The 26,956-nt window shown below is 40.8% G+C and overlaps 1 protein-coding gene across 9 annotated transcripts in view; it reads right to left on the bottom strand.

Moving 5' to 3' along the window:
• pde4d (phosphodiesterase 4D, cAMP-specific) overlaps positions 1–26,956 on the bottom strand; it is a 218,555-nt gene that overhangs the window by 70,512 nt on the left and 121,087 nt on the right. The window contains exon 1 of one of the 9 annotated variants that reach the window (XM_037779048.1): positions 8,001–8,140. The exons of the other annotated variants lie outside the window; for them this stretch is intronic. Within the exon in view, the coding sequence (XP_037634976.1) occupies positions 8,001–8,134 (134 nt within the window). The 5' untranslated portion in view covers positions 8,135–8,140. Of the gene's footprint in view, positions 1–8,000; positions 8,141–26,956 lie in introns of those variants that run through there. 9 annotated transcript variants of the gene reach the window in all.

Raw genomic sequence — 26,956 nt, 5'->3', positions numbered from 1 at the left:
GTGCAGGTGTTCACTTAATACTTTTGCTCAAATACTGCATTGGCTAACCCTACCAGGTGTTTTATAGAGGAGAGAATCATTTACTACTACTGCCACAGAATAGTCACCAAAACATAAAATTAGTGGATTTTTATGTTTTCATATGTCCTTATTATATATCACAATTTTAAAACAAAATACGTTCAGTGTGAAAGGTGAAAAACATCTACCTGCTATCAGTGAACATGAGTAGGATATGTAGGAATTTATTGCTGGCTGTGGTATTTCCCCCTTGACGTCACAAACTGCAGAGACGTGCCCACACAAGTGATAAACAGAGAGTAGAGAAGACACAGATACTTTCAGTCAAAAGTAAAACAAAACATCTTAATTATTAGTAATATTCATACTAATACAACTAGCCGTATTTATATGCAGTTTTTTTATCACTCTAATTAGCTGCCTGTAGCAGACAACATTCTGTAAATTTGTCTTACAGTAAATGCCACCGTTCCATGTGTTTCTGACATATGCTTTCAATAAAGCACTAATTGAGAGTTGCAGAGCTGCAGGATTTATTGCAGGTTTTGGTGTTTACCACTTGACGTCACAAACTGCATACTGTAGGTGTGTCCGCACAAGTGATTAAAATGGAGGAGCCACATCTTTCAGATTCTTTGTTTTTGAACTTAAAGGACCAGTGTGTTACATTTAGGGGGAATCTATGGGCAGAAATGGAATAGAATATTAATAAGTATGTTTTCTTTAGTGTATAATCACATGAAAATAAGAATCATTGTGTTTTTGTTAGCTTAGAATGAGCCGTTTGTATCTACATACGGAACGGGTCCTTCCTTTCGGTCGCCATGTTTCTACAGTAGCCAAGAACGGACAAACCACTTTGTTAACTTTTCCTGCTTGGGCCAGAGTCCATAACGTTACTCACTCCGGAGTTAACCCCGTCACTCCACTCAGCCACCGGGAAACAAGACACGGGAAACCTCTCGTTTGTACAGCAGTAGTTGCAGTTTATGCAGAAATAAATGCTGCAGCTCCTCAAAACCTTCACTTGATATTCTCAGAGCTAAACTAACTCTGTCTTCTGCTCCACTAGCTCACTTGTTCGCTTACATCACACACATTCGCCGCCACTCTCTCTCTCTCTCTTGCTTCACCACTCACTTCCCACATACACACACACTCTAAACACAATAGATCTGCTATACTCCTCTCGAGGGCGCCATTCGCGGTTTTACGTCAGCCACCGTAGATTTTTCTACACGCTTGGCAGCCGCAATCTGCAACCTCACCGCTATATGCCGCCAGATGTTACACACTGGTCCTTTAACAACTAACAATATAAGAGATTTCCAGCTTTCGCAACAACATATCATCCCAATTTTCCCCAATCTCTGAATTATTTTGGAGAGAAATGCTCCCTGAAAACGTTGAGGCACATGCTCTTCTTATGCTGTGAAGCAGTCATGGCAACTAATGGAAACAAATGTAGTGATTGGGGTCACACACTGTGTCTAGACTGACCTGCCTCCTCTTCCTCAAACTGGTATAGTTATATGAATACACGTGCAGGCTAAAGCTCACAATAATTATCGAGTGTTCTGTCAATTTCCGGCATTGTGCTTTTTATCTGCTGCCATCAGAGAGTAAATAGGACCAATTAGATATTGCATGCCACATTTCAATGAGAGCTTTGAACCCGGGCCACTAAATGAAGCTCACCCACTCACCTCGGTGAGCGAGTGCATTTTGGAAGTGGGTGAATCTGGGAGCACGCTAGTTAGGGTGTCGCAATATATCAGTGGTCACCAGTCAGTTGGCTGTTTTGTGCCCACTTTAAAATCCAAGTGCCCATTAATGTCACCACCAGTCACCATTCTGCACTGTTGCCATAGTGACAATGCTCAAAGGGGGCAGCCCAGTGAGAGATGTAGCTTAAGCCAACCGTGAATATAAGCTAAGTGATGTTTGATAGTAGAGGTTGGTGACCAGACGGCAAACATTTCAACATGTCATCGCAGGAAAAGCAAAGGTGTAATTAATGACATTAATAAAGACTTAAAATACTAATTTAGCTTTTACTTTTTCCAGGGCAATACTATTTTGCATGCTGGCTCACTGACATGGAACAGAGCCATCATATCATAATTACACCTGTGATTTTCCTGCTGCTACAAGTAAAAATGGCGACCTTGATTAAAATGAAAAGATGTCTCACAGACCAAAAATGTCAGAGCACCGTGGGTTAAATCCTCATAAAGCATCCATAACTGGAAAAAAATAGATTTAAAAGTTGTCTAAATGTTGTGGTGAACGATAGTATAATATAATCAAAGTGTACCTAAACAATAATGCTAAAATATAAATTAAACAATATTTGAATGACAGTGCAACTACGACTATTTTCAAACATAATTCTATTTTGTTATATCTGACTTGTGATAGATGGACCTTGCTCAAATTCTAAATAAAATTCCATTGCATTTACTGGGCTATTAAAGCAGCAGTAGGTGAGATTGGAGCAAATATGATTAAAAAAAAGTATTTTTTTATAAAACGGTCACCACTATATCCTGACAGTAGTGTATGAGGCAGGTAATCTGAAAAAATGTGTCCCTGTGTCCTCCGGTGCTCCTAATGGCATCTGCTAGGTTTCACAGACCGGAGGAAAACAACCATTCAGGGCTGATCTGGAGTCTGCCATCCAGCTGCCGTCTGTCAATCACTCGCAAACAGTCAAACTAGGCAGCGCTGATCAAATATGAATCAATATTCTGTTACTGTAATGCCTATTTCTCACTTCAAATGTTTTCAGAAACATCTTGTAGGGTACTGTTTAGCTGCAAAATGAGAAAGTTTGTGACCTGGCAGCCATGTTGGGAATCTGTCAAGGAAATACCAAGCACCACCCACCAGCTGGAGCACAGCCAATAGGAATGCTCAATAGGAACGCTCTCTCTCTGAAATGACCTGTGATTGGCCAAAGTATCCTGTCACAGGCTAGATTTTCTAAAGCCTAAAAACAAAGCCATGAGGAGGTGCAGAAGTCTAGTTTTCTCCCAGAACACCTGAATTACAATATGCTGAAAGGTTATCATGGAATTTTTGCCCAATGATGCCAAAAAATGTCTGCCTACTGAAGATTTAATTGCGCTGGCTTATACTTGTGTCTGCAGGAGAACACCAGTGTACTGTAATTAGTTTCATGTGATTAATTGTTTGGCTCTAATTGCCAGCTGTGTCTGTTCACCTGTGATCTATGAGGACATTTCTCCAACGATGTAGGAAAGTGACAAGATACATATTGTTCACAGAGGTGTTGAAAAAGATGTATGCATGCTAATAGTGCATACTGATGTCATACAAAATCTCACTATTGCACCTACCTCTTTCTCAATCTCTGCAACCCTGTTGTGTAGATCTACACCCTTACCGGCTAAATATCTGTACCGATCCCATCCAATGCTCTCCACACTTCCATTCCCAGCCATGGTGTCAGCTCTGTTGCTCAACCCCTCCAAAAATAGACTTTTCCTGCATTGCACCAACGTTGTGTCACTGTTGCAGCCGAGGCGCTCGGCTGGCTCCCCCTGCACTGGCTGACTAGTCTGAGCCTTAATCACGGCACTGGATGATGGACTGAGTGTCTATCTGGGTGCGATTAGTGATTCCTCTGGGGGATGATATGGCCCAATGATGACCTCCGGCGATACACTAATTACTGTAGGCTCAGGGGACTGAATGAACGAAAAAGAATTTAAAGGTCCCATATTATAGACAGAGATTTCCATGTCTTTTTGGATTATAAAACAGGTCTAGGTGCTACATAAATACTGTGAAAGTATCAAATCATTCAATGCACACAGCCCATGTTCAGAAAGTGTTCTTTTAAACAAGCCATCAGGACTTCCGTAATGTTGTGATGTCACAACTACACAGTCACCGGTAGAAGTGGCGCTAAACTTCGTGTAGTTGACACACACACACTGAGTCCCCGGCTGCAGTGACGTTGTGAAGACGGCGACAGCGCAGATGCAGAAGACCAGAAACACCGACCAATCAGAGCAGACTGGGCTTTTTCAGGAAGGGGGGGGCATGAAGAGACAGGCGCTAAAACGGAGCGTTTCAGACAGATGGTGAATTAAGGTACGTATATTCAAACAGTTTGAGAAAAATAATGTGTTTTTAGAACATTAAAGCATGTAAACATGTTCTAGTAGAAACCCAAAATACAAGTATGAACCTGAAAATGAGCACGATATGTCTTCTTTAACTTACAGTAGGTCCTATTCAGTGTTGTTTGTAATAAGGCAGCGTATCTAATTTATTTATTATTGGTACTGATCTGCATGAGGCTCCCAAGCCTCCACGCTCACATTCACTTTGGTATCTACAACAAGTTTATGAAAGCAACAAATACAAACCAGATACAAGCTGTCTATTAAGGCTCCGATGAGACAGAGTGTGTTTTAGCAGCCTGGGGCAGCTTTTTGTAATTGTAATTGCTTTCGCATTGCTCAGCGCCTCGTGTTTTTGCAGGAGTGCCCTGAACACCTCGAGTTGAAAAAAATTCAACTCTGAGCGGAAAAACGCCTGGCGACATTCACGTTTTTTTTCTCATTGTGGTGACTTTTGCTGGGTACACAGAGCTTTATGACTTTACCAATCGCAGTTATCATGATCTGAACAGAAAACAGCAGGAGGCAAATTTGTGCGGTACTTGAGATTTTGGGTAAGTTGTTTTCATTCATTTTAAACGGTACTATTAACTATGCGGGTAGCGTACAGTTCATGGTGAGTAATAAGGTAACATGAGCACTCATTTGGTGGTTGCTTAGTAATAATATAAAATAAAAAGACACAGCAAACTGCAAAATATGCTGATTGGGTAAAAAAAAAGGCAGTGCGGTGCGCATCACATTTTCCACCTGCAAAATGAGGTGGAATGTCTCTTTGAGGTGGTCCTTTGCCACAGTGGTGCTTTGAGCTAAACGCTAATATCAGTATGCTACCATCCTCACAATGATAATGCTAACATGCTGATGCTATCACGTATAATGTAAACCATGTTCACCATTTAGTTGAGCATGTTAGAATGCAAAAATTTGTTAATTATCAAAAAACACAAGTACAAGTACAAGTACAGCTGTGGCTGGTAGGAAGTTGCAGGTATTTGATTAGAATTGGAATTTTTTTCTTTTAAATCTGAACTGATGAAGGCACTAGATGAAAAGTCAGAGGATCACCAAAGTGATTACAATTCATCCTTAGAGGAACATGAGTGTGTGTACCTTCCAGTAGTTGTTATTTCAGTCTGGACCAAAGTGGTTGGACCGACAGAACAAGTCCCGGAGAGAACAAGGAAGAGAACAAGACAAAGAAGTCATTCATTCAAGCGATTGAGATAAACCTGAGAACTCTTTGAATGAACAAGAGATGTGAATTACTTTTTGGAAGGAAAGTAGTGTACTGGAAATTCATTGCAAAGCTGTTCTCTCTCATGTTTTTCTCTAACTGCCCTAAACTCCATTAAAGGGCATGAATTATGAAGAGGGCGCAGAATGCAGGAAAGAGCATTGTGGGAGACTTGTGTGACATTAAACTGTTAAAGTAATTACAGGTTAGGAGGAGGCTTGCAGGCTGTAAAATTATCTTACTCTGAAAATGGCTCAGTCTGTGACAGTCTGTCTGCAAACTGTGGAGGAAACCACCAAACTCTGTCACACAGAACAGCCCACGCCCTTCCAAATACTGGCTTATTGGGCTCATATTTTAGTTTACATGCACAGTGATAAAACACAAGTAGAGGGGCAGTGTGAATGCAAAACTTGCAAAAAAAACTAGTAAAAACACCCAATAAAAGAATGTCGTCTGTTGGGTAACAAGGCCTCATAGAGTATTAAAGGGGGAGAGCAGCTGTGTTAACAAATTGAATATTACTCAAAGTGATAATGTGACAGATGAAGGCAGATGCATCAAAAACTTGCAACACAATCACTACGGTGCACTGTCATTAAATAGGAGAATAAATGAAGGATAAAATGTGTAATATAAACGTGTTTCGCTTTTCCATTACATGAATGACAAGCTTTTATAACTCAAAAACAATTTTCAGTTTTACCTCATATACTTCCCATAATGTGTAAATTTACTAACAGAATACTGCATGTGGGTAGTCCACTTAAACAGATTTGTCATCAGTCAAATAGATTACCATTTAAACGCCTGTAGAATAATGCAGTTTAAAGTGTGATTGATTTAAAAGCCTACCAATGAATGACATGATGAATTACTGTGATTACAATGCTGTTCTGCAAATCTGATATTCAAGCGTCATACTTTGGAGCTTAGACCATTATGAATAATTTCTCAACCAGACTGACTTTATTTCCCAGTGTTCATATATTGACAGACAAAGAAAGATAAATTCCTTCCTTCTTAGTACTAATTTTGTCTTTTTCACCCAAACATATTGAAGAATTGTTTGTCTTTTAACTGTGCATTTTAAAGAGCAATCGTAAAACTAGGGCCTGTCAAAGTCAACGCGATAATAACGTTTCGTTTTAACGCCACTAATTTCTTTAACGCTTTCACTTTCGGAGGTTGTAGAGGGCTCAGTTTTAAGGCTATAGTGAAGATACTGGTGTCATTTAAAACTAGAAAACCTAAGGAAGACATAGTACCAACCATGTCATACTAGCTTGTTGTGAAGGAGGTCAAATAACGTTCCAAACTTCTGCTAAATTTTGGCGAGGAAAAACCGGCATGGCCATTTTCAAAGGGGTCCCTTGACCTCTGACCTCAAGATCTGTGAATGAAAATGGGTTCTGTGGGTACCCACGAGTCTCCCCTTTACAGACAAGCCCACTTTATGATAATCACATGCAGTTTGGGGCAAGTCATAGTCAAGTCAGCACACTGACACACTGACAGCTGTTGTTGCCTGTTGGGCTGCAGTTTGCCATGTTATGATTTGAGCATATTTTCAAACATCCGACTTCTGCAGAAGTTCAGGCCAGTGCTCTCCCACTCATGTTAACCTGTTGTTTACCTATGTCCATCTCAACAAATCCCAGCACAGGAAGCCTGTGTTTTGGTTTGCTTGGGCACTCCTGGTGCGGTTCATTTGGGCAGTTGTGAACGCAGTAATAACACAACAACCGGTCCGAGACCACCTCTCACAAGCAGTCTTGGACCGGTTGTTTTATTATTACTGCATTCACAACTGCCCAAACAAACCACACCAGGGGTTGAATCGCACCAGAGTTTGATTAAAATAGACTAAATGTTGGCTTGTGAAAGCGCCCTAAGGAGAGAAAAACAAATTTGAAAAAGTTGTTAATGGTACTTTCAGCTAATGAAATGTGAAATGTTTGAGATAATGATGAAAGGCATGAATAAGTCTAGGCAGGACGGTTAAACAATGGCAGTTTGTGGCCACAAAACATACTCATGCAGCTTATGTGCACGTTCAGTAAGGAAGACCCTCTTTACACTCTCATTCATTCACAAGTCTCTATGTCTCTCTCTCTCTCTCACCGGCTCCGACTCCATCAGCTGACTTTGGGCGTTCACTCCTATTTAACGGCGAGCACGAAGCCACTAGCAATGCTACATCTGCGAACGTAGCACAAACTAAAAAGACAAGGTCTATCGGACACTCACTTACGTTACGCCGGGCAGACACACAGCTGACAACCTCGCAGCTAAACTAAATGATACTGTGGGACAATGCACGCAGCATCGTGGCTGCTACTGTAACTCTCCCGGACCGGTGATCTGGGGATTCAGTTGTCTGTTTTGCACATACACTGCAGCTGGTGATAAATTATGGATTTAACCTGTTTGTGCATCGGCTTTTCGTTGCAGCTGGGCGGCTTATTAGGCACTAAAAATAGCACCGCTGCATGAGACGCACTAATCTTGTCGGTTAACTGTTAATAAGCGGTTAACGAGGGCTGGTTATCGGTTAGATAAAAAAATATATAAATTAGCATCCCTACCAGTGATGTATTACTGCCTGAATATCATGGCGATGATAGTATTCTGTGTTTACTTCTTGATTGGATGTGACAGGAAATGCTGGGGAGCATGCTGAGATGGCCTTGCCACCCTTGTCTGCCGTCATGGCTCCCATGACATTTAAAAGTCAAACTTTCACCCCTCTTTCATCCACACCTCACCATCACAAAATGAAACCTGTCAGCTCACTAGAAACCCCAGGCAGGAGGGGGGGTGGCTTCAAGTCAGAGACAGCTGAGAAAAGGAACGGAGAAATGGCAGAAAAACCAGAGAAAACATCAAACATTTTTACTGTACAATAGGTCCTCGTCACTCAGAGAGACAGAGAGAGAGAGAGCTACTGCCAGTGATCGATGTGAGATGAGTGCTCTGAAAGATACCTGAAGGTGAGAAGAGAGGAGAAGAGAAGAAAAGAGAAGCACAAAGTGGAGACAGTTCAAGTAAATGTTTTATAAGATGCAGTGTTGTACAACTGCAGATGAGATGGGAGGGAAAACGTTTTAAGATGTGTAAAGATTCTGGGAAAGTCGGTGTGGGGGTTGACGTGAGAAGCGATCAGTGTAAGGCTTGTTACATTTGCGTGAAATCTGTGTGAGGCTGGTGCAGGTTAAGTTTAGCAGGATGAACAATTACGACATCCTCCGTTGAACTGAAAGCAACTCATTCAGTCTCACACTCTCTCTGCTCTCTGTCTAAGAAGCAAAGACTGTTTTGTTTTTTTTGTCAAAAGAATTGAAATGGATCACAATAAAGGGAACTCGCAGTCAAAAGCAAACATATGTTGAGTCCAGAGGAGTCGCAGCTGACTTGTCTGTGTGCCTTTCAGGTTTGAATATGTGAACTTGTGGTTGAAAAACATGCAAATGTGAATGACTGTGCGAGTACTGTGTGCCTGCATGTGTACACAAGCATATGGATGTGCCTCTCTGTACCATCTGTGTGTGTTTGATGTAGTTGCAGGCTCCAACAGGCAGGCGAGTGCAGAGGCATTAACCACAACTCTAAATTTTTATAACATGAGATCAAAGGAAGAACCTACTGCTTTACTGGAAACTATAAACCATATGGTGTGTCATATTTGTTGAAAACAGTCACAGAAATTTGACCTCTGGGGAAGCTGACACAGCAGGGAAGAGCACTGAGCAAAAAGCACCCCCCCCACCACCACCACTAGCAGGTATTCACCCCCCTGAAGAGACCGCTGAGGAATATTCCACCCTCGGATGTGTTATATAAAGCTCCCTGACGTTCAGTACGTTCTAGGAATTATTCTATAATGAAGTGTGATGCCCACTCTCTCACAACCTGCTCATTTTTTACCGTGAGAGATGGCGTCTACCTGCACATGAAAACAACTGCACTCCAGTGCTAGTTGGAGAACATTATGATTTGTGTTACTTTATACACAGCTGATGTGTTTTTCCCTCTTGTATAAGTTAGAAATTTTATGAGCTGTTAAAAGTTGAAGGGGACGTATCGTGCTCATTTTCAGGTTCATATACTTGTGTTTTGGGTTTCTACAAGAATGTGTTTACATGCTTTAATGTTTTTATCATACTGTCTGTCTGAATATACCTGTATTCACCCTCCAGCTGAAACACTTCGTTTTAGCCCCTGTCTCTTTAAGCCCCCATTGGCTATCGAGAAAAATATGCCACACCTTTGCAAAGGTACTGTAGTTCTCAAACCGTGGGTCGAGATACTCAGATGGAGTGCGGAATATTCTAGTGAACATTCAAGTGACATACTGTAGGCTTGTTAGATCACATGTTTTCTGATTAGAGGGTGACACAGGAGTAGATTTTCACTCCTGTTCCATCCCACTCCCACAAAAAAATTGTATCCCAATCCCATGACAGAGTAAGTTAAAAAAAATTGTATCCCGTCCCAATCCCAAAGAATGACTCCCATCTCATTCACGGGATTATTCATATTAGAACTGCATATTTATTAGGGCTGTCCCGAAAACCATTGTCTTGGCCAATTCTGATTTTGTTCAAAGAACCATAATTGACAGCATACACAAACATTGTTTGATAATTCAATTGTATGCTGAATAAATTATATGATATTTAAATAGTATTTACAGAAAAGAAGCAGAGAAAACGTCATTCTTTAGAGTCAACTATTTATCAATCTAAAACTATGTATTTATCAATTTATTAGCGGCGAGCGGTGTCCTCCTAGCAAGAGGAGAGAGAGAGACCTAGCAACTGTTGGCAGAAGAGCCGGCCATTGCTATTTGGCAACACTCTGGCTATGACTAGTCGGTTACTGTCTGTGCGGCTCGCAACATGAACTATTGTGCGGCGCATGCGTGTAGATTTGACCGGCACAGAATCGTCTATATCTGAGGCTCAGTGCATCTTTACTGATTATATGATTCGTGTCCCGCTTTTTTTCCTGTCCTGTCCCAGTCACGTGATGAACAGTGAAAATGAATCCCATCCCACGGGAATCCCACGGCCCACAGGATTCCCGAAAAAATGTCTGCCTATTTCTGATCCAGGCAGCCCACAAAAAAACTGACTGGGTTGTCTTATTTCACAGCTTGTGGGTTGGTAGGCACTCCAGATAGCAATTCACCAAATTATAACATTTACCCTGACATACAGTATAAGGTACATGTACATCTCCAACAGCCATGCTACAATGTTTTAGGCTGGATTTTCCTTTACACGCAACACACTGCCAGCTGCAGGTGTGCTGTTCTGTATGTGACCCTACACAGTGACTTGTGCTGTGAAGGCTGCAAACAAATAGTGAGATCAACAAAATATCATGTTACTGCTATCAATAAAACTGTCAACAAAGGTAATGTGTATGCCATGCTGACACCTGCTCCCACTGACTATAAAACAGCTGCTTCCATGGCACACTTATGTACAGCGGGCCATCTATTGTCCAAGCATGGTCTGGTGCAGACATCATCCAGGCAGCCATTGTGTAAAAGGGAAAAATTGATCAGACGGATGCCATTTTTGGATTCATTAAAAATATCTAATTCCATTTATATCAGAAAATATAAATATAAAAAGTCTTAAATATATCTGTAGTGTGTAGCTTAGACTCAACACAAAATGATTTTCCTCGAAATTACAGATTTAAATTCATTCTCTCCCCCCTTACTTCCTCTCCAAACCACTTTCTCTGTCTATTTTTTTCTTTATAAGAGAGGTAATAACTCCCTGGCGCATAACTGAATTCTCTTAAAAGTGTGGTATAAAGGGAGTACTCATAAAAAAAAACCTTGCTCTCTCCAACTGTGACTCCAGCTGTATCACAGGAGGGCATGCTGCAGAGAATGAGTGGGAAGGGATGGATGCACGGATACACAGAAAGAGAGAATACAGTTATACTACAAGGAAGGCACAGACAGAAAGAGACAGAGACAGCAAGGAATAGACAAAAAAGAAAATGAGAGAACAAATACTGAATACTGATTGGACGTCTCTACAAGTTGCTGTCTGCTGCATTGTGGCACATACTTCTCCACGTCAGCACAAAAAGATCCCCTAAATCCCACCCAAACACAACTCCAAGAATTGCTACCCTCTGCACATACATACACAAAAACAAAAAAGTAGAGAGGGATGAGGAGAGGAAGAGAGAGAGAGAGAGAGAGAGAGAGAGAGAGAGAGAACATGCAATAGTGTGAGAACAGCATTGTTACATAACGGATAGAAGCAGCATGGGAGCTACCAAAGGGGAGCTCCTGGGCTTCTGCAAGTCGCAGAATGACGCATTGCCCTCACACACATTCACACACACACACACACACACACACACACCACCCTCAATGCAGCAAACGACACACATTCACATTGATGTGCTCCATACTAGAGAAGCCACTCCCACACATTTATCATAATCTGGCCAACGGCAGCCGAAGTGACGATCCATTCATTATAAAAACACTGCCGAGCAGCAGAAGAGCAGAAATGCAACACGTACAATCAATTTGATCCATAAACGTTTTAGAGGCCATAAGCCACAGCCACATGGTTGCTGGAGCTAACTTAGACCTTTTTTTTTTTTTTTTTAATATTTACATAGTTGCAAATTTCCCTGTTAACAAAGAAATAAAACTATATCAAGCTAATCATCCACGACGACCATGGATTTATTTCAAACACTGAAGCATTTGTAAAGAATTTGGATTAGGGGTGTAAGAAAATATCAAAAATATCGACTATTGCAATATTATTTTTTGTGATACTGTATCGATTCTCAAAACCACTGTATCGATTTTTAATAGTTTATATGCCAAGATTAACTCAGTCAGTACTTTATTTCATTTGCAAAGCGATGCGCCCTCTCAGTGTACAGTATGTGCCCTCTCAAAGTAGTGCTATGATGTAGGATGTTACAGGGACTGTGATAAATGCAGATCCCACTGTTGTGACTGCACATCTTTTTTTTTTTACTCAGATCTGAAGCATATGGGGGTATTTACTGAATACATTTTTTTACCCTAAAATAAGATTTAAAAAAATCTCAATATATTGCCTTGCTTTCTGCATCGCAATATATTGAATCGTAACCCCTGTATCATGATACATATTGTATCGCCAGATTCAAGACCCTAATTTGTATGTGAGCCGTTTTCTTACTAGAATTTATGGAAGGCTATTGATTGCAACCCTAACACGAGGTGTCAGAGCCTCAGCAGTGCAAGGTGCACTAGATTATCTTTCATGAATTAGAAATGCATTAAAGCATAGATAATGTTATGTTTTTATAGCCTAATCTAGAGGAAGAGTGCTAAAACAATGCTAATAGCCAAATCTTTTTCACCACCATCCATCTTTCTGTCTTTATCTCGAGCTGACTCTAAACATAAAACATGTCTCTCTAGCAATCAATCTGCTTTGGTAGCTATTTTTACACCAAGGCATGACTGCAGGCACACACAAGCGCGCACACACACACACAGCACAACAACCCTGAACTGAGGCGGGATCGATTGATGAGCTACGGGGAAAGCAACCTGCATTCCTCCCATCTGGGAATGTAGAAGCAGGCTGCTGCAGAGCACTTTGCACTAAACACAGGAAATCAATATTCTGCAAGTTAATGAGATAGACCCCCTAACCTCAGCATCTGATTAGATAAACAGATTAGCAGCATAACACAACACCACTATTAGGCGAAAGCAGTGCAGGCACACACTGCTCATGGCAGGCCCATAAAACGGACTGGCAGCCTTACAGTTAGTGATAAAAAAGAGATGAGATTTTATTATGTGGCTGGTGTTATATTCTGAGAGATAATTTGTATTTATTTGATCACTATCATGTCTACACGATAGCTGCTTACAGTTATGAAAGATGTACTTGAAGAAATAGTCGAGTCAAGTGATGCTGAAGACGGTTTAACGACATAACTGGGGTTCAGTCATCAAGTTTTTGACCACTGTAAAGATAATCATACCCATGAAAACAGAAAAATCAACAATGATTACGTTACCTTTCAAACCACCTCATGTTCAGATAAAATCTCTGCTGTTTTGTTACTTACCTAGAAAGAGAAAAGAGGTGGAGGGAGATAGAGGGAGGGACGGAGAGAAGGGGGGAGACAGATATAGACAGAAGTTATCAGGACAATCTATTGACTGCAGTGAGATGTAATTTGTGCTTAAACAAGCATCGGGGCACATTGTATATGACTCCTGGAACCCCTTCTCCCAGCGCTGTTTAGTGGACACACCCCACACACACACACACACACACACAGTAATGAGAAAGGCTGGGAGTGTATATCAATATTCTGCAGTGGTGAGAAAACTGCTCTCTCTTTATCTCACTCTCTCTCCATCCCAGTGCAAGCCTATTGATCGGAGTCAAGCCTCCCATATTCAGCACCCCCTCTCATCGCTCCCCACAGCATTCACCCTTTGATATCTAAATGCAGAGTCCTCCTCCTTGACGAAAATGCCTGCAAAATTCTAACGATGTCACAGATGATGTCTGAACAACTAATGAGGGGTGATAGGAGATCGAGCCTACAAACAGGGAAGACAAATATGACCACAGTGACACTCAGATTACATCAGATGTGCAAAAAGCACATATTGTCACTGGTGAACTGAAGTGGCCCAAGGAACTTCCCTTTGGAGCACACCATATGGGCAGACCCAGGACATGCTGATAAGGATGCAGAGGATTCCCATCACGTCCCTGTGCAGGACAAGTAGCTACAAGATCCAATGGATGAATAGTTGGACAAATGAAGTATCTTTGGTAAGATAAATATTTCTTCCGCATTCAGATAACACTTTAATATCATTGCAAGTCAGTCAATACTGAGTTTTATAGAACTGCTGATGAAACGGATACCTGGAACAAAACATTGACCTGTCTCAAAAACATTGCTGACAAGACCAACACCAAATTATATATCAAAAACGTTCACAAAATTTGCACAATGTTGTTCCGCTGAAGTGTGGTAACACAAAATAAAGTGCAACTCACACCTAGGGGTGTAAGAAAATATTGAATATCGCGATATTATATTTTGTGATACTGTATTGATTCTCAAAAACACTGTCATTACTTTTAATTAATAGTTTACATGCAAAGATTAACTCAGTGAAAGCAGCAGTGCGTAGAATCGGAGCAAATATGATTAAAAAAAGTTATTTTTATAAAACGATCGCTATATCCTGACAATAGAATATGAGACAGGTAATCTTAAAAAAAATCATGATCCTCTGTGTCCTCCGGTGCTCCTAACGGCATCTGCAAGATTTCACGGACCGGAGGAAAACAACCAATCAGAGCCAAGTTGGAGCCTGCTGTCTGTGTGCCCTCTTAAAGTAGTGCTATGATGTTGGATGTTACAGGGACTGTGATAAATGCAGATCCCACTGTTATGATAGCAAAAAACTCTTTTTTTACTCAGATTTTATGCATATGGTCGTGTGATCTTTATACTATAACAGTTTCCCTAAAATTCTATTTTAAAAAATCGCAATTATATCGCAATTGCAATATATTGAATCGTAACCCCTGTATCATGATACGTATCGTATCGCCGTTGCAGAGCGTTGCATCCTTTGATGTGAGTGAACTGATATACTGACATAACAGAAAATGTATTATATCACAATATATACCATGATATAAAATTTGTCGTAGAGGATTTTATCCTTGTTGCCTACACCTCCAGTCATATAATATAATATAATATAATATAATACAAAACTCAATATTGGTATCTAATTGAATATTGGTGTCTAATTTTCACCTCTCACTTTTCATACATCAACTCTGTATCCATGCCCTTCCCCTCCCTGTCTGCAGTCCTGATATCTTTTTCTCTCTGTTTTCTCCTGGTCAGACAGGTTGACAGCCTGTTGTTGATCGCAGGCAGACCGACCACAGTGTGAATGGATGGAGTGACAATCAGAAAGGCAGACTCAAAGAAAATGCAGCTAAAATGCTCTTGCACAGTTACTTTTATGAATCCAAACAGTGAGACAGACAGCGAAGGGAAGCTACGAGGCCCATGGATATGTTGATAAGCAGTGCCTTATTAAAAAGGGCAGACACACAGGTAGACAGGCATATGGAAAATGACTCCCTTGCTCAATTGGCCCGCAGCCAGAAGTCAATAAATCTATCCTCTGAACTACTCCTCAACACCTACTATGTCACTGTTGAATCTACGAAGGAAGAGTCGCACACATTAAAAGAAGGGATTTACACATCCTAATTGAATATGTATCCAGGGCATTGCTATAAAAAACACATTATTTTGGCTGTTGATACGATTAACACAGACTTAATGATATTTACTTGGCTTTCAGGGTAGAACCAAATATTGTATGTTTTGTTATTAAATAACTATATTTAATCACAGTCTAGACAGTTTGCCATCTCATAAGCCTGCATGATTGATTCTGGTAACAAGTGGCTCAAAAGAAAGGCATAAATGGAACGTCAACGACTCTTTCGTAACCATCTTTGTCCACTCTGTCCGTCATTATTCAGGAATGTCGATGAGTTGTCTTGTGCAAGTGGCAAAAAGCCTTTTAGTGGAAGACGCTGGTGGAGATGTCACATCGTCCATCCACAAATTGTCAGCGGTGACATTTATAGAGAGATAGTAGGTTTACGGGCAGCAAAGATACCAGCTTTAAAGACGTTAGGGATACACAGGCTCTCAGACCCATTTCTCAGTGTGGCAAGACAGGCCTGTATATGAATTAAGGCGCTTTCACAAGCCAACATTTAGTTTAATCAAATTCTGGTGTGGTTCGTTTGGGCAGCTGTGAACGCAGTAATTGTACTCTGGTGTGGACCAAAACAACCGGTCTGAGATTGCTTGCGAGAGGTGGTTTAGGTTTGTTTCCAAGCGAACCAAAACACAGGCTGCCTGCGCTGGGGTTTGTTGAGATGGACACAGGTAAACGACAGGTTAACATGAGTGCGAGAGGACTGACCTGGACTTCTGCAGAAGTCCGATGTTTGCTTGACAAAACGAAGAGAACACACAGAATATGCTAAATAAAGTCTCAGTGCTGAGTCAAAGTGAAAAAACTTTGAACAATGCATCTGCATCAAAGTCCATGATTCCCTGCATAGAAGTGGCAGCTCTCCAGATGAAAAAATTCACTCCATACACGCCCCGTAGCAACTTTTTTTTTTTTTTTTAAATTTGGTCCGCTTTGATTTGTGCACTGTGAAACTGAACCAGACTAAATAGAAAACTAACCAAAAGTATCAATTTCACTCTGATTCGGACCAGCCGAACGGACTATGGCTTGTGAAAGTGTGCTTAGACTGCAAAATAAAATGGAAAATAGCTCCTACACAAAACCAATCCAATACTGCAAACCGAAGTCTTTGTGTGAATGCATTGTGAATTCATGTGCGTGCTTGACTGCACTGAGAGAATGGGGAAAATATTATGTTCTCTTATGTCAGCCATGCTCAAGCCCATATGTGACCTCTACAAAAGCTCCATGACTCATGAAGCCGGGCATTACTGGGCCCTCTGATTGCACACATGATGATGAGCTCACGCTACAGTATATTTCTCCTGCATGCATTAGTGCCGAAAGGCTAGGCTGAGAGCTACAGTGACTAAAGCCCACTCTGCTCCACAACTTTGAGTGCAGAGGTAAAGGACGACTCTCTTTGGTTAGATGATTCTAATGAGGCCTGTTTCCGTGGTGACTAGATTCTCGGCTGGTGATTTATGGCATCACATAGTCATCACCTCCGAAGCGTCTGGTCCTAGAGTGAATGACGACAGCTTGTGATCGGCAACAGCTGTGGAAAACAGGTGTGTGATTCTCATTACGGCCATAGCAAGATAATGATGGCTTTTAATCACCAGTCCCGGATAGGAGAGTGTGCGCATGTGTGTGTGAAGAAGATTCTTGGCTGTGTCCATGTGTGTATTTTTCATGTGCATGGTCGTGTTGCATCTGCATTTTTTGCTCTGTTCATGATAGATTTGTGTGCAGGAGATTTGCATGTTTGCATGTCTTTGTGAGTGTGTGAGAGTGGATGCATAATGAGAGAGAGAGAATTCAACTGGGAAATGAGGTGTACGTACAAGCACCCTCTCCCCAGTAAACACACTTGTGTTTTATGGGCAATTTGACAATAAATGCACCAAAGACAGCAGTGACGCAAAGAGTTCTAGTGCCTCACCCTGCTTTACCACAAGGTAAAAAAAAAAAACCATTGTCTCTGTTTTCTGGCTTTGCTGGATTAGAACCCTCTTATCATGTCTTTTCACTCTCCTTTCTAGAAGGCATCAGAGGAAGAAAAATGGAAAATACGATTGAGTGGGAGGATGACGTAAAGAGAAAAAAAAGGCAGGAAGAGGAAGGAATGCAAGTCTGAGGCCTCACCTCTAAGCAGTACTCGCTTAAGAACTTAAGCTCCACAACAAACAAAGATACCAGACCGGAGCTCTACCTAATCGTAGCAGCTTATTCCCCATGACTCTGTCTACAATTGGGAACCCACCAATAGCTGCTTTCCCACCGCTGGCAGGCATTGCTGATGCCTCCGCCTTCTCCTAGCACACCGCAGGCTTTTACACATACAGGCAAACATGCACAAATATGCACACAGAGACAGAAAATATGCTTAGGTACTGTCATAAATGTGCACTCATGCATGCGTAGAAAAACATGCATGCACATGATCATATACATGTGCAGACATACACAATTATGCTATGTCTATGTCGGCCTGCAAAAACATGTCAGCACACCCAATACTGGCATCCTCATACTGTATGTACAAGGAAGCACTGCATGTGACATCAACAAACACACATTTGTCTCAATTCAACTAGGGGTTGCTAAATATTAGAATGAGTATGAGAGATTTGTGTGATTTAGTGATCAACAAACACACTTAAAGTTGAAGTGGAGCTCTCATGATTATTATGATTAACAATAATAATAATAATAATAATAATAATAATAATAATAATAATCATAATAATAATAATAATAATAATAATAATAATAATGACACATATTTTAAATTAACTGCTCTTTTTCTGCAATTCATTCATCTTATTTAGTACACTAAAACAGCATGTGAGACATTTTAGTATGTCCGAAACCTTAGTATGAAACTAATAGTACACAAATTGCATACTATTTCTGGTGGATACTACAGCGGCATAAATATCCCACAATGCAATGCGGCAGTAACGACAACATTCATAACGGACGTTGACAGACAGCTCACTAACACTTCAATTTAACTGTAAGTATAAGATTTCACTTTGCTTGGCGTAATATATATTCTAAATTAATTCAGACTTTGATTCTCACAAACCGTTGTTTTCGTCACATGAAGTTGGCATGGGTTACCATGGTTACACGTCTGCAACTGGCAAGGAGGCTCAAAGGAAGTGACGACGTAAACTACTACTCAGTACGTCCAAAAAGATACATATTACAGTTTATTCACACAAAAGTATGTTGAACTATAGTAAACCTATTGAGTATGTAGTGCATAATATGCAATTTTGGAAGGCCCCTCATCACTGTGTGAATGAATGCACTCAAAAATACACTCAGTGTAAAGCGACTTTCAGTCCTAGAAAAGCACTATATAAGTTAAATTTATTATTATTATTATTATTATTATTATTATGTTTATTATAGCATGTTCTCCCTGTGTTAGCGTGGGTTTTCTCCAGGTTCTGTGGCTTCCTCCCACAGTCCAAAGACATGCAGGTTAGGTTAATTGTTGACTCTAAATTGCCCGTAGGTGTGAATGTGAGCGTGAATGGTTGTCTGTCTCTATGTGTTAGCCCCGTGATAGTCTATATTATTATATTTATAGTCCAACTAAATTGCTTGAGTCAAATTGCCTTTACCTTTTGGGAGACAGTAATTACATTGAATTATATTACATCAGATTATACATACATCATGGTTCCTGCAGTTTCATCATTGGAGGGCAAGGTGCACTGAAGACACCTTAATGTATAGGCTACTGTATGTTGAACATTCTTTATCATGCTGATCACCCAAAACATATGTTGGGGTGCTTTTTTTGTCCTCCATTGAAGGAAGGGCCAAAATATTTTAAAGTGAATATTGCTGTGTCTAATTCCCCAATTTTATTCACTCCTTAAACAGACTGAGGGAGAAACTCCGTAGGAGTGAGCTAACCCTACGGATCACATTTTAGTTGAATATTGTGATGACACAGGAGTTGTGATCTTAATTCAGGAGGACAGAAATAAATATCGAGGGAGGGTTACAGTTTACAGTCGAGAGACATTTAGTGATGTTCTTTTATTGCTCATTTGTGTTACATCCTCTCATGCTGCACGGTTTCACTCCTCTACAGTTAGCAGCGAAATCAAGATGAATAAAATTGGGAGTACGGCCAGCAAAATCCCTGTGGCGTGTCTAAGCACGGTGACACCTAGAGTACGTCTGAGAATTGTGCTTTTAGGAAGGGATTCATTATTGTGAATGACCCAGTTCGTTTTTTAAACAGGAAATATGAGCTGCTTAGGACTGCACGAGGTGCCTCAGCCTCATAGAGAGCATGCTGGGGATACTCTGTCCCTGTCAGTTATATAGTAGCACTTAGGGCTGGGCGATATGGCCTAAAAATAATATTGCGATATTTTTAGGCAATATCGCGATACACGGTGTATATCGCGATATTTTCAAATATCCTCTAAGCACTTCATTAATGCTCGATTTAACCCTTTGATGCATATAATCACACCAATATGATGATTCTTGTAGTCCCTGCAGCATATGTCTGCATTAAAACCTTCTTGTTTATAGTCATTAGTAGTTTCTATTGGAACAATTTTAATCTTACATGCAAAAAGATTAAAAATCACAAGTTAAATTTAACAGAACACTATCCAACAGTATTCACTTTAACCAAATAGTTATCTGTAAATACATGCTTTATATATTTTGATAAATACATAACACACACACAGAGTTTTTAATGGCGTGTAATAAGTGTAAAGTAACTTATTGTTATCTTTACCAGTAAGCTGTTATAACATTGTTGATAATAAAAAATATTATTTTCCCAGCACTGTAGAAAGACCCACCAATTGCGAGGCGTAGCCTGTGGCCTAAACTGCAGTCTTGTCCACTTATTCAGGCTGACAGCTTTGGTTATGTTATCTGGACGTTCAGATCGGTAGATGTGGAGAAGTGGGTCACCTCTGTTAGCTGGTTGGCCAACTTTTCTCTCACTATAGAAAATTTGCAACCAGGCAGTTCGTATTTTGGATCAAGTGTCTTAGTGAGTGTTTTGAATCCGGGATTTTCAACTACGCTAACCGGCGTTGTGATGTAGGTGTTTACAGCGGCCGTGATTTCTTTTGCATTTTGCACTTTTATGTCATATGCGATTGCTTTGGAAAGCGAGGAAACCAGACTCATTTGCTTCTGGGCTGGTTCTGTTTGCCTTGGTCGTGTTCTCACTTCCGTACTCGTTTTCTCCGGGCTGCGGGCTTTCTCTCTCCGCTGCTTCCCTCCAAATACAACAACACGCCAGCCGAATACGTCACACACACTCGCCCAGGAGAGAGGTCTGGATGGAGGCGGAGTCTGTGACGTATGTGTGTGTGTTTCTGAGAGGGAGCCGGAGTGAGAGAAGGAAATGCCAAAGCGAGTTTCATGCCGGGCAGGGTGGCTTAAAAACATTACATGACAATTTGTAGTTGATGTTCGCGATATAGTCATTTTATATACCACGCGTCGGACAAGCTGCGCTACATCGACTATATTCGATGTATCGCCCACTCCTAGTAGCACTATTATGTTTATGAATTACATGTATGGTTCACTGTAGTTCCATGTGTTGTTGTTATATTGTTGTTTTGTAATGTCAACTGACAACCTGTCACCCACAATTAATTTCTCCCAGGGGACAATAATATCATCATCATCATCAGCATCATCATCAGCATCATCAGATTACTCTCACAGCTTGTTACAGCATTTTCCATCTCCATGAATAATGTAGGCCTCCTCTCCTCATGAGGCATCAGTCTGTGAATGCCAACATAATAAATTAAGTCCCTAGAAAATGCTAATTTACATAATCTGTAATGATATTCAAATATAAATTTTTAAATAAGCTCTGTATCACTTTCAGATTTCATGGATCACATTTAGTTACAAATAGCAATGTGTGATGAGAAGAATCAGGAAACTTCTGCACCTCCTACACCACATTACATGGCTCAAGGTAAAATGAGTTTTGCTGCATCATACCTAAACACACTGGTCAGCAACTTAAGAAAATGCAGTTCAATTTGCTGATGCATGCTAAAATCAACCATCTGATTTATGGCGAGTCTTCCATCACTTGCTGTCTCAGCCCTAATGAGAGATAAATGGCAAGGCTGATCTTGCTTATGTATTTACGATGGAATAGTTTATGGCAATTGCATAATATCAGCATTTCTGAAATTATGTTTAATGTGAGACACAGGAGAAGGCCGCAGCATTGCTCCATTCATCATGCTCTACAGTCCTCTAAATAGACCTTATATCACCAGTTGCATCATACAGCTACAGATAAAGAAAGACAAGACATATTGTAGATAAACGGTCTGCTCTATCCCAAGCACAAAGCAACCTGGGAAATGGAGACGTAAGGAAAAATTAAATGCTGCTGTATTCTGTGATAGAAAGAGAGAGAAAAACAACAATAAGAGATATTTTTGATGTCAGTTTAGAAATATGTCAGCAATTCTTTAAAAAGGTGCAATGTGTAAGATCTGGCCAGATTTTTGTTTAAAACATTCAAACAAATGAACTAATATTATCAACAGAATGTGAAGAGGTTACAGTGTTGAGGCTGCTAAATGTTAAGCTAAAAGTTAACAGCAAAACAAACAAACAACTGAAGGTCCGTCTCCCGAAAATACAAGTTGTTTTCTCTTTTCTGCCACTTTGGATCCAATAAACAAACTATCAAAGCGTACGCGGACCATACGGCCTCCCGGTTAATGGCACAGTGAACACAAAGATGGCTAATGTAAACTACAGGCCGACTCCACACGCAAAGATTATAAGATAACTGTGTTATTATTACCAGCTCTTAGAGTTTCAGTTGTTTAGTTTTGCATATTCTTTTTTATTTATTTAGATTGTATGGAGCCAGTAGTAGAGGTGACATAATATCCCCTATTTGTTTGGAGCAGGTAGCTAGATTTTATACATTGCACCTTTAAGCAACAAGAGTCCAGAGTATTGATTTATATATATTTTTTGAAGAAATGTTTGCTACACAAGTTCAAGCAATGCTTTGGTTGTATTATAAGTATAAGAAGGAGCATTTAGTTTGGTTTATCAGTGGTCAGGGTACTCATAGTCCATTCATCCATTCAATCATTTTTGGTTGTTTATCTGGGTCACGGTGGCAGCAGGCTGGGCAAAGACGCCCAGATATCCTCCTCTCCAGCCATGTCCACCAGCTCATCCTGGGGGGAGTCCAAGGCCAGATGGGATATGTAATCCCACCAGCGTGTTCTGGTTCTGCCTGGGCTCTTCTCCCAGTTGGATGTGCCTCAAAAAGCTCTGTAGGAAAGCGACCAGGACGCATCCTTGAGATGCCCGAAGCACTTCAACTGGCTCCTTTCCAAGCAAAGGTGCAGTAGTTTGACTCTTGTCTCATTTCTGATGTCTGAGCTGCTTGCCCGATCTCTATCCGGTCTGAGCCCAACCACCATGTGAAGGAAACTAACTTTGGCTGCTTGAATCCAAAACCCCATTCTTTTCAGTCACTACCCAAATCGCATGTCCATAATTGAGGGTTGGAACATGTTGTAGATCAACTGGTAAATTGTTCACCACAACAGTCCAGTAACGCTCACATTACTGCTGATGCAGTCACAATCCGATAGTCGATCTCACGCTTGATCTTACCCTCACTCGAGGACAAGACCCCAAATACTTCAACTCCTTCACTTGGGGAAGCAACTCCCAACTTTGAGTGAACAATCCATCCTTGTCCAGCAGACTACCAAGGCCTCATCAGGTGCAGACTTCCATCCTAACTGCTGAATGTGTATTCATATTGTTCAGTGATAAAGGCAATTTCCAGTACATCATCATTATATTATATTTTGATTTACAGCCACATCTGAATGATTCTGATTAATCTTCATCTTGAAGACCAAGATCAAATCAAGTCATGTCTCTGCAGCTGTGCAGTTTGGTTTGACTGAACCACAGTCAAATCATTTCTGGGTGGTTACATATCATGAGGGTTTGTCAGCACAGATTAGTTTTACACTCAACAGCAGCAATATACCTCTTTCACTATGATGAAGAAAAACTAGTCCCTTTCTTTTAATACAGCAGATCAGTTTTATTCAAGGGACGGTGCTTCGATATACACCCTTCTCTAGCTGCCTTACAGTGAGTACAGTGTTGAAAATGGCTACTTGGTTGGCTCTTCTCCAAAAACACAGATTACCATTCCCTGGATGCCAGTCCCATGCTTCCTCCAGCGGATGAAGTTAAGTCTAAACAAAGAAGTCAATACAGAATCAAGCCAATGACGCAAAAGACACAGATACCACTCTCATTTCTTTCCTCCACTCCTCTTTTTTTCTCCCTCCTCCTTCTCCTCCTCCTCTTCCTCCTCCTCCTCCTTTCTGGCTTCTGAGATAAGCTTTCTGTCGAATACCAATTTTAAAAGAAGATTAAGCAGTTCTGGCTCTCAAATCAATTTTACCCCCCACTGCAACATGAAGACAAGAGCGTACGCATACACGCCAACACACAAGTGCCCGCAGCACACACATCAACACACATCTCACACCACAGAGAAGACATGCCGTTGCAGCGCTTAATCAAACACACACCAGAAGTAATTAAGAGAAGCTGTGGCATGATGGCCATTGTGTCCTTTGTCAAATATCAAGGTACATTAGGCATTAAAATTAGCTCCTTATTTCCAGCTTGCTATCAATATTACAATACAGGAAGGTTGGAGTCTAGCACTCCTGTTCCTCTGCGCTAACCTAGCTGGTGCAACAAATTGTGGAAATTTGAGCACAGATGAACCCAATGTTTGGGAAATCGTACCAGCAGGTCAGAAAACAAACTAAGCGATGGCTGTATTCAAAACCACCTACTACATACTACTGATGAACGCAGTATCCAGTATACAGTACATACTGCGTTCCTCAGTAGTATGTAGTATGAAACAGTTAAAGCAATTCATTTTGCTAGACCAGGCTTTAACCTTTCAACAAGCTCTCAAAGCACTGGACAAAAAACAAACTCGTACCATTGTAATATTATCCAAAAATACAACTTTGATTTTTTGTATGTGACCAATGTTTGTTTACTTTAAAAGATACTGCAGGTTTAGCTCCACCACCCACAATTTATTCCAACAGCTCATGGCAAAATAAGACAGACAGGATCATTAACGAGGGGAGACAGTAAATATAAAACATTACTCTACAACATTTACTCAAACTGATTTTTACAGCAACAAACGATATCCCTACAAATATTACAGCAATGTAAAAAAAAGGGTCATGTTGTCTCTGCAGCTCTTTCCCTCGTCTCTTCCCTCGCCACTCTGCTGCTCTGTAGCCGGTCTGTGAGCATCACTGGCCGGCTCTCGAGCGAGCTACGCCCACGGGCGATTGTGGAGCTTTTCAACTCCAAAAAGGCAGATAAACACAGGTTCCCGTTAATTTATAATGGACATTTGTGTTGTGATATTAAAAGCCAACGAGAGAGAGAGCTCTAGCCACCTCAAAGCGGGATGTATGAGCGTGACTGCCCGGCTGGTGAGGTAGCGACCCCGGCAGGCACCAGCTAGCTGTCACGGCTAGTTGTTCGATTCTACACAGTTTATTTCTCGCCTCCAAAATCTTCTGAAGTGGATTTAGTGATGAAATAAATTCGAAAAATTTAAAAAACGGCTGCTGTTGTGACCATAGCCTGTACTGTTCCAGTTCTTTGCATTGTGGGATACAGTAGGCGAGGTAGACTGGTCCGATGCATACTGGAGATTTTTTCCGAATCAGTACGACATCCAAGTGTTTTTGGCGTACTGGAGATTTTGCTTTTGTCTGCATACTACCTGCTACATGCTACATTTTGGTCAAATCAGTACGTACTACTATGCGGTTTTGAATACAGCTGATGTCTAACACCTTTAAAAAACAGACACTCCTAAGCCTGAGTGAACTATGAAATTGAGGCGTAAGCCCCCTGGATTAGATACTGTTGACAAGACACGCAATCAAACATCATGCCAAGAAGAGTGAAGGCACACAGCAGCGATACAGAAAGGTCACTTCTCCACAAGTGATAAGAAAGCAGAGGGGGTCTGAACTCAAAGCCATCCAACATGCTTGGACACACGGCACTCCTTTAATGCTGCTGGTCACAAAGAGTTCATATCCAGGTTAGCTGCCTGTTGTCACGGAAACCAATGAGTATGTTTTAAAGAGGCTCATGGGAGGGCATTGGTGTCTTGGGGGGTTACAGCGTATTCCAGGTAACCGCAACGTCCCTGGTAATCGCAGCGTCCCTGGTTTGATTTCAGAAAAAAAATCTTTAAAGAGGCTAGTGGATGGAAGCACCTTTTTCTTGACCTCAATGAGCAGTCCGGATGCGACAAGGTACTCTGAGAGGCTCGCTGTATGCTGATATATATGAATGTGTGTGTGTGCATTAGAGACGTCTGTAATACCATGAACCTCAATAAAAAAAATTAAAAAAAACACTAAATCAGAACCATACAATCTATCTATAGTGGATGTAAAAAGTCATTAACATTTTAAATGCAGGCTGCTGGAAGTGGACCAGATTTCTGGCCAGACGAGGTCATTCAGACTTCATGATGTGTGAATCACTCTTCCTCACCTGTCTCTCAACCTGTGGCAATGTTAAAATACTGGACAGTCTATGTTTAGGATGGAAAGGATGTGCTATATTCTATTTATGAAACAGTATTGTCACATTAGTTTATTGTGACAGCATTGACATAATAACGGCAATAGAAAGACTAATTATAAGAACATCATCCTTTTGACGGGTAAGTATTAATAATTCATTACGTAGGTCTACACATGAATATGTGGTTGCTGTCAGATTGCTAATGGCTTGACAAGGTAAAAAAAAAAAAAAAGAGAATATAAAACAAAAAAATCTTCATAAAACACAGTATTATATTGTTCTGAAATTGACTCCAAGGAGCCCTTTAAAGGAATAGTTCAACATTTTGGGATACGGTTATTTGCTTTCTCACCCAGAGTTAGATGAGAAAATCGACCACTCTCATCTGTACCACAGATATATACGTAGATGGACGATGCGTCTCCATTTCCTCCCACTGTACAAAAGTGAAGCCCAAATATAATAAAGCAGACATTTTGAGATTTTTACGTCATTTGGAGCCAGAGTCTGCGAAGTAGTGATGGGGGG

Source organism: Sebastes umbrosus, chromosome 8 (genome assembly GCF_015220745.1).
Source record: "Sebastes umbrosus isolate fSebUmb1 chromosome 8, fSebUmb1.pri, whole genome shotgun sequence".
NCBI classification, from domain to species: Eukaryota; Metazoa; Chordata; class Actinopteri; order Perciformes; family Sebastidae; genus Sebastes; species Sebastes umbrosus.
Note: the sequence above shows the minus strand (reverse complement) of the source record. Positions and strands in the feature narration are given on the sequence as shown.